Below are 9,132 nucleotides of genomic sequence, written 5' to 3'. Positions count from 1 at the left end.
TTTTGTCGGAAAAGAGAGTGTTTAATTTGCTTTCTCAATCAGCTTCCGTAAACTTTAGTAAGCTAGTTGAGGAACCATGATAAATACGAACTTTTCCGACAAAATACGATGGAATATAATTATTCAATAGATTTTGTATATTACAATATACGTGATTGTTAATACAAAATCGCTAATACTATTTGCTTTATATTCTGTTATGCAATCGGGTCCAGCTTTTTACAAAACAATGACATTATGTTAAATATTACTTTTAAGTTAACGGAAATCAAAAGTAACACGTTATATAAAAAGTGAGTCGTTGCCCTTTGGCGTCGTTAAAGTTGCACCCTCTTGTACTTAAGCTAAGTATCCTAAAACATTATTTATGTTAACATTTACTTAACACATTGTTTTTAAAAGCCAGGCATAATATCAATTTATTAAAAGTAAAGTCTGAATCCGATATTACACATATCCCTGCTAAAAGGAAACAAATGTAAGATATTATTATTTATTGCGCGAAGCAACGTAAAATTTTATTGCTTACGTATTAGTTAGTATTACCCTTGACCACCTCATGAGATCTTTAGTATTGATTCTCTCTTTTTAATTTAGTTTTAGTGTGTAATAACGCTCAGTTTACACCTTGCGAAGTGTACTAAGTATCCAGGAAATAAGCGAGACGGTGTATCTGTTCTCTCTCTCTGTCTCTGAATGCTTAATTGAAGATTTTCAACTCCTCTTTTATAGAAATACTAGCTGTTCCCCGCGACTCCGTCCGCGTAGAAGTATGAAAAATCGTTTACGCCCTATTCTCAGACCTACCGAATATACGCAAAAAAAACCGGCCAAGAGCGTGTCGGACACGCCCAAAATAGGGTTCCGTAGCCATTACGAAAAAATTAAGTAATATTTTTCTAATGATTTCTTATTTTATACGGAATCTTCCAAGTTTAGGTATATTTTATACCTTAGGCTGCTATTTACTCATAAACTACTAATAATTCTCAAGCAAACTTAGCCGTTATAGTTTTCCTTGGATGTTTGATATACTGACTACCATCCTGATTTTTTTCAAATTTTTCCACCCACCGGTTTAGATTTTAGACGCTCGATTTTAATGAAAATTTGCACTTTAAAGTTGAATATTTCGCAAACAGATCACTGAATCGAAAAATCTTCTTAGCAAATCCCAAATGGTTTTACAAGACCTATACAACGATACCCCACACTATAGGGTTGGATGAGAAAAAAAAATCACCTCCACTTTACGTCTATGGGAGGTACCCTAAAAAAAATTGTTTTTGAATTTTTAATTGTACTATTTTGTCGGCATAGTTTACCTATATATCCGTGCAAAATTACAGCTTTCTAGCGTTGATAGTCCCAAGCGCGGGACGGACAGACAGACAGAGACAGACATGGCGAAACTATAAGGGTTCCGTTTTTGGCATTTTGGCTCCGGAACCCTAAAAAATCATAAATATCGCTCAAGCCGTTTCGTGGGAGTTTGGTCACAAACATTGTGACCCGAGAATTTTATATATTAGAAGATAGTCGCCCACCCCAGATTCACCCGAGTGTATGTACTTACATTTTGTTCTTACTAATATTATTAATGCGATAATAATTCTGTCGGTCTGTCTGCTACTTCTTCTCGCTCAAACCGCTGAACTAATTTAGGTAAAATTTGGTATGGAGATTGTTTGAGAGCTAGGAAAGCCTATATAGTTTTTATCCCGGAAAATTTAATAGTTCCCGCGGGATCGCGATAAACAAATTCATCGCAGACGGAGCGCGGGCAAGATCTAGTTTCATTTAAACCTTGTTCTGACAAAAAATAACTACCTTACCAAATAGTTCCAGCCGTTCTCGAGTTTTACGCTTACCAACAAATTTAATCGTGTATTTTTATTTGTTTATAAACTAAAATTAAAATCTGTTCTCTAATATTTTTACGGGCAACAATTTTAATATAATAACGGTGTAAATAATCAATATTTCTAGTATTATTTTAAATATTATTTATATTAAGACTGAAGTGTAACCGTGCTTTTAACATTCCGTAATAATGTTGCAGTATTTTATGAAATATGATTCGCATAATGTTCTCTATTTATTGTGAGATATATCGTTACATAATAATAAATAAATATAACTTATTCAATAAACTGTCGTTTTACTTGTAACTGAAAATCTACTATTTAACGTGACTACTAAATTGCTGGGGCCTCTCACCAATCCCTATTCGCATAATGGTTATGGCAACCGAACTGAAAAGTATTTGAGTGTAATACAAAAAGTTGGATCATGTTAGGTTAGGGTACCGCCAGATGAGCACGTAATTTTTTGAGTTGACAGTCGCCTATTTTCATTTGCGTTATTTTGGTTTCATACAAAAGTGCTATTTGTGTAGAACTTATATTGAGTCGCAGTGTACAAACTGGACTTAGCAGAAATTACGGGACTTACAACTCAAAAAAAATACACTCGTCTAGCTTCATCCTTAACCTGCAGTTAACGATTTAAAACAAATGACAGGAAAAAGTTTAGTTCTGAGATGAAAATCACCCCTAAAACCAAAGCCGTAAAGTAAAGTACAAATTATTAAGATAAGCACATTGTAATAATAGTATGTGTTTGCTTGTTATTGGATTAACACTGTTTATGTTAGACAAACAGATCGACTTTCTGTTATTTTAATGGTGTTAGTGTTATATCTTTTGGCAAACCAATAAATAAAAGTTAAAATTAAATAATAAGCATAATATGAGCGGCATTTACCAACCATAAAGGCATTATCAACCTTTTTGCAATTGTTGAAGTTTTAAGTAAGTAAGTAGCTATAACTGGCCGCTTTCCGACACTACACATTTCGAATTTCAAAACTTGACGTAAATTCCAATGAAACATGCAGTCTTGAAAATTTTACAATAAAAACGGTTTTGCATCCGTGTTTTGTAGACATATACTTATTTTACAAATCTTAAACTTAAGCTTATTTTTGTTTGGGAGTTTCATTTAAATCTATGTGGTGTGATGTTGATCAGTCGAGTGTCGGACGATAACGAGGGGGAGGAGCGCGCCGGGGAGGGGGAGGGGGAAGACATCGCGCAGGACTATCAGACCGCCAGCGAGCTGTTCGAGCTCATGGCCAAAGACCATAACTTCGAGGCTACAGGTAGCACCCAGAATGACAAATGGATAAGTAGAAAATATTCGTGGAACATTAAGTAATTTCCTTTCCGTAGGTACCTCCTCGCACTTTGTTCATTCCACTGCCACTTTTAGCTTTATTTGAAGGTTTTAAACGTAAATAATCATGGACATTTTTCTTTAACAGAAGAAGAACCCCTTACAACTAGGGATCTCGTCCTTCTGTACAAGAACATAGACCTCGGCAAGCAACTGATGTCCAACGTGAACGAGCTCAAACGGACAGCCCCCAACCAGTATGTCGAGACCGTCATCTACCCGGACGAGCAGGGCTCGGAGTCTGAAGTCAGCGAAGCATACAGCAGCGAGGACTTGCAGAACATCGTGCTCGTTAACAAGGAAAGAATCGATCTCCTGACCAATAACAAATCCCACACTCTGTGCCACAAACTCGGAGATCTGGAGATACAAACATCCAACGTCACGACTGAATATGAGCGACAGTTCTTATTGAAAGATATGCATTTACAAGAACAACTGAAGAGTTTGAAAATAATGGCCAGTTCGAACCAACTAAACAGCACGATGCTCCCCGCTTCGCTATTAGACTATATTTGCTGCAAACGCTTAGAAGACAACTACAATTTCTACATGGATAATATTATCAAGTATGTGAAAAACACAATTGAACAGCTCAAACGTATAAGTAACGGGGACTATTTGACCGACAAGGCTAAAAAGAAGTGGAAGGAGGTTGAAAAAGAGAACGATGGCCACGATAAAGCTTCCAAAGTTCTGACCGCATCCACCAGTATTCCTTTACACGTTGAGCGTAAGCTAACGGGACTGTCAACGACGTGGGACGACATAGTCCACTCTGAAGTAGATCTGAGGTCGCTCGCTAAAATATTAGAGAAAAAAATCGTACTTGAGGTCCCGAAGTTGATCTGTGGCTCGTACAAGCTGTTCAGTAACCGTGTCGCCGATAACTTGATCATAAGCTGCCAGCACAAGGAGATGACCGTCGCTGAAAAGAAGACAGAGTCTCGTGTCGACGTGGTGTTCCAACTGAAGCGTTCTGAAACCGGTGAGGTCGTTAGCAACATCGACTCTATAATGATCCTGCAATCACAGGAACCTCAAAAAGGTATATGGCTTAATTTTATACGCTGTGCTTCTTATATTTCATATTTTCAAGTATAATAGATCGACGAGGCATCCGAAAATATTTCAATGGATTCTAATAGATAATTTCAGAATAATTTGAAAAAAAAATATATTTTTTGACTTTACTCAAGGGCTCTAATCTACAAGTTTTTTTTTAAAGTAAATAATGCATTTTCGACTACAGATTTGCAAGAATGTAGGTGATGTGATGATGAAACATAACATTACAATACAATTTCATTCACGTCTTTAAAGTTACTTTGCTTAGAATATTGAAAGAAAAATTGCCAAATAATCGAATGATTTGTCTTAAACGGTAGCGGACGTTTCAGATTGCATAGAAGCACTGTCTTTGACGTATGATGACGTGGAAGATACAGCGGAGAAAGAATCACCGAAGATTATTGAGCTTCTAGAAACGGAGCGAAATAATGATTGTAATCAGCTGTGTTCTGAAACTGATGGCGAAGAAGAATCGCGTGAAGACTGGCAGGAGCACGACGAATATGGAGTAGTTGATAGCAGCTCTACGAACGACTATCCGACTAGCGAGAACGAGCACATCGCAGCGCTGAGCGTGTCATTTGCCGAGACTCCACGGGGCGCGGGCTCCCACGGCACCCACCCCAGCAGCCAAACCTCGGGAGAGGTCGTCACGCCCGATGACATACAGATTACGATTCAAGCACTCAACAGGCGCCCCTCTCCCACAGAAAAAAATACTGATTGCACTTTCCACGTCAAAAAGAAGAGGTCCCCCACCCGAGTCCGAATTAAGTCTCCATACGAAAATAAATCTCATATTATGGAAGAAAAGAAGAGAAGGAAACTGCTAGAAGTGAAGGAACGGCGGGAACGGAGAAAAATCGCTATGAACGAAAACAAAATCAGTAAGCACAAAAATTTTAAGAGCGCAATCACACCTCAAGCGTCCAGTTCGGTCACCAAGTTGTCCATCACCAACAAATCCTTCTACAATTCTATTTACGGACAGAATTTTAACTCTGAGACGGCCAATCCCGCGCCTCTGGTGGTAATAAATAAAGCAAAGGGACGCAAAGGGAACAAGAATGAAGACATGATACCCGAAATCGTGCTGGAACAGCCGGAAGAAGAGAGCGAACGAGAAGAGCCCGTGGAGAAAGACGGTAGGAAATACATCAACAGGAGCTACTACTTAGACGACGCCGTCACCGAAATGTCTTTGCAAATGACATGTGAGAAGACTTCGGCGTCTACATCCGCTATTTCCAATGATTCCGGAACAAATCTGTCACTCGCATGTGCTGAAATGTCTGCAAAGGAGTTGAGACCAAAGTCGCCTGAAAAACTAAGGTATTATTTCTTCTTATTTTGTAAAATCGCTGGCTCTGAATGATTTATTTATTAATAATATTTTTATTTTTAAAGGTTGGAACAAAATCCTCGGCAAACGCAACTATCTATTCTCAGTGGCGCACTGAGTAAAGTACCTACTAACACTCCCAAAGGCCCCGCGACTGCGCAGCATCACGAACCAGCTGACACCATCCCGTCCACCGTCGAGTGTCGCCGCAGCATCGAGAAAATATATATGCTAATGAAGAACTCGGGAAGATTGATTCTCGGGGAACAAGAAAGGTGTTCCGAGCGTTATGGATCTGACGAGCTCCGTTTGGGCCCCGTTAGCTCCGAACTACAGACCACGCGAAGCGACAGCGGCACCAGCCTGAAACACCAACTCCCTTCTTCTAACCCTAGCAACTTCAGCTTCGAAAAACCAATCGCCGATGGCTTACCTACGCAGCTCAACTCCTTAAACGACAGACCGGTGGCGCCTAAAGTCATCATCTGCTCCAAAAGAAACTCGACACCGATAAATTAAAGAAGGAGCCCAAAAAACCACGCCGAATCCCACGCCAGAACTGTCCCCGACAATCCTTTGAAAGCCATTTCACAGTTGTTACACGAGTTTGACAACGTCCAAAAGACTAGACAGAAAAAACGGTTACAGAGTCCAAGTCGTGCAACCGCGCGGTGGCCACGGAGGGGAAGACTTGGCGGCCGGATCAATACAAGAGGCGCGTGCGGATCGACCTGTCGGCCAAAGAAGAGCCGCCGGCCAGCCGGGCGGGCACCCCTAAGGCCAGGCCGCGGGCTGGCGTCGGCCCTGAGGCGAATAAGACGCAGGTCAGTCAATTTGTACGGAAGTTCTTTGATTCAAATTAACACCTGTATTCTTTGCTGGTATTGTTCATCTTACTACCTAATATTTGTTACTTTTTCACGCTAAAACTGTTGTACTGGTTTAGAATTAGATGGAATTTAGTATGTAGATAGCTGGATCTTTTATCTCGATATTCCTACGGGATTAGTCAAATTTAAATTCACTCAATCTCAACCGCTTATCCGGATGACAATTTGGGTTTCATGGTACTATTGAATTTATACAAATAAAGAATTTAATTTAATTTCATTACAAACATATAGATGCCGCGGGTAAAGACAAAAAAGAATCCAAACCATCGCCTTACTAGTTTACACGTACACTTTACAGCCTACTGGCACTGCAATATATCGTTTTGAGGATCCCGTATTATTCTGATTCGGTGTGCTCAGGTGTTGGTAGAGAAGAAGAAGATCAGCGATTGATCGAGGAGGCGAAGAGGCGCGCGGCGAGGCGGTGCGCGGGCCCGGCCGCCTCAGCACGCGCCTCGACATGCTGGCGCAGCCCAAGCGGCCCTATGTGCCCGCGCGCGCCGACGACCGCCCCGCGCGCGCGCAGGTGAGGGACTACCAAGTCTGCTTGCACACAGTGTAACCCAGCCACCTCAGTGTGACACGTAACGCAGGCACGGGTGGAGAGAGGAGCTGGTCGGTTGGGAGTGTGCGGTCTGTTACGTGGCTGCAAGTACATAAACAACATCATCCGACGGCGTGCGCGAGGCGGGTGATATGATGCGCGGGCACCGCGAAGTGATGTTATTCATTGGCCCGCGCCACACTCCTCCTTTTAGTGGCACAAAATCGCGTGGAATCCAAACAAACACGTACTACCTACCTATTTACACGTTGCCAAGTGCTAGTTTCGTTATAAATTGGAGCAGCGTCATCATCGACGACCATTTAGCACAACTCGTGTGGTATTCCGCATACCGTTCTGTTCTGTGTCAGCAACAAGTAGATGAGCGGTTGTGGTACCTACTCGAATTGATCAAAACACTCTATTTACCTTGCATAGAGTTGTGTGTAGATCTTTTGAGCACCGTTACAGCTCATACTTGTGCTGCTGACTGAACCTGTTGTTTATAGATGGACCGCTTGCGCGAGCCCGGCGGGAGCGCGGCCGCGAGCGCGGCGCCCCGACCCCCGCGTCGCCGCCGCCCTCCAAGCCGCCCCAGCCCTCAGGTGTGTAAAGGTGAATTGGCCTTCTATCATGCTACTTACCGCTTTAGAGCGAGGCGCGCGCCTGTGTCCACGAAATAGAAAAAACCAGAGGAAATTACATGTCAATGAGACACGGTGATCGCTAAACTGAGCATGGAATTTCGTTGTCAAATTTGAATTTGATAATTCGAGTAGCAAACATTCGGTAGTTCTGTAGCCGTGAAATCGAAAAAGCTTTGGATTCAGTTAATTTTACAAAGCAAAATAAAAAAAAAAATTGGTTGATTGAATTATTTCTATCAGTTATCTTTCAGCTACTCCATTCTAGCTATTTCTATTTAACATGCTTATCTGTCCGACATACAAAACACCTTACTCCGCTGAGCCATTTCCACTAGAGCTGCGCTGAGCGAGGATAGGTAAATGAAGCGTTTCTATTGGTTCAGGATAAACATTGAAGCGTTCAAGTCGCCACTGAAGCGTCTTGTTGACTGTTGCATAATGTGTGTATTGTTGGTTGCAAAGTGCAGAGCGAGGCGGCCGGCGGCGCCCGGGCACCAGTCCCGACGGCGCCCGCGGGGAGCCGCGCGCGCCGCCGCCCTGCCGCCGATGCTGTGAGATCCTGCCTTTATTCACACTCACTGTTGACTAAAATTAGTTCATTTTAATCAGGCGTTACTTTGCAGAGGTCCATATCAATGAACTATAACACGGAACGCCTCAGTGTTGTATGGTGGTGGTGATAGTTGGGTTTGTGTGTCATTGTGTGTGTTCTTACAGTGTGGAGGCGAAGGAGCTGTATGAACACACATTGCATAGACGTAGTTATCTTAAGGGAGTGAGCAAAGTAATACGGTATTTGACAACTCCTGATTTTGCCATATCTTAATATTATTATGAAAATATAGATATACAGATAGTGTTTAGCGAAGAGAACATTTAAATCGGTTGAAAATTGGATTTATAGTGATTTTTTGTAAAATCTATATACCTGTCTCTTTCTCAAACGCTTTTCTCTATGCAGCAAGTATGGCGGTACTGGCGTGTGACGTCACATGCCAGTATGTCTTTCTCTGTCTAATCTTGAATTTCAAACCTTTGTAACTTTGTTATTTGTAAAGGTAGCTTAAAAAATGATTTTCTATTCGATAACTGGCATTGTGTAGTTTTAATTTATAAAACATATACAAAATAGTCAAATACCGTATTGCCATAGTTGTTTTAAATAAAATTAAACTGTAAAGTCTGTAGGTATAACTAGGTAGTCGTAACGTAACTAGTAAGTAACTTCATTTATTACGCAAAAAAGTCATGATAGTCTATAGTACAGTTCAAACGATACACGATACTCACGAATTTAAACGGCGAAATCATAATTCTAAGGAGTTAGCGCTAACGCCATTGGTTCGTATCGTACGTCCTCTCCTCACTCTCGCATTAAATTATAACTGGTAGAGGGAC

At 41.3% G+C, this 9,132-nt stretch overlaps 2 protein-coding genes across 2 annotated transcripts in view; both read left to right on the top strand.

Moving 5' to 3' along the window:
• Positions 1-2,864: 2,864 nt before the first annotated feature.
• On the top strand, positions 2,865-6,948 carry LOC141440012 (uncharacterized). Its single transcript, XM_074104470.1, has 6 exons — positions 2,865-3,163; positions 3,326-4,285; positions 4,638-5,640; positions 5,716-6,127; positions 6,280-6,474; positions 6,904-6,948. Exons 1-6 carry the CDS (start codon positions 3,022-3,024, stop codon positions 6,934-6,936), a joined length of 2,745 nt encoding a protein of 914 aa, XP_073960571.1. The 5' UTR covers positions 2,865-3,021; the 3' UTR covers positions 6,937-6,948.
• A 55-nt stretch (positions 6,949-7,003) lies between these two features.
• LOC141440011 (uncharacterized) overlaps positions 7,004-9,132 on the top strand; it is a 49,081-nt gene continuing 46,952 nt past the window's right edge. Inside the window, exons 1-3 of the mRNA XM_074104469.1 lie at positions 7,004-7,069; positions 7,559-7,692; positions 8,118-8,285. Of these exons, the coding sequence (XP_073960570.1) occupies positions 7,004-7,069; positions 7,559-7,692; positions 8,118-8,285 (368 nt within the window). The remainder of the gene's footprint in view (positions 7,070-7,558; positions 7,693-8,117; positions 8,286-9,132) is intronic.

This window comes from Choristoneura fumiferana, chromosome 21, assembly GCF_025370935.1.
Source record: "Choristoneura fumiferana chromosome 21, NRCan_CFum_1, whole genome shotgun sequence".
NCBI classification, from domain to species: domain Eukaryota; kingdom Metazoa; phylum Arthropoda; class Insecta; order Lepidoptera; family Tortricidae; genus Choristoneura; species Choristoneura fumiferana.
The sequence above is the reverse complement of the archived record's forward strand: the minus strand, read 5'-3'. Positions and strand labels throughout refer to the sequence as shown.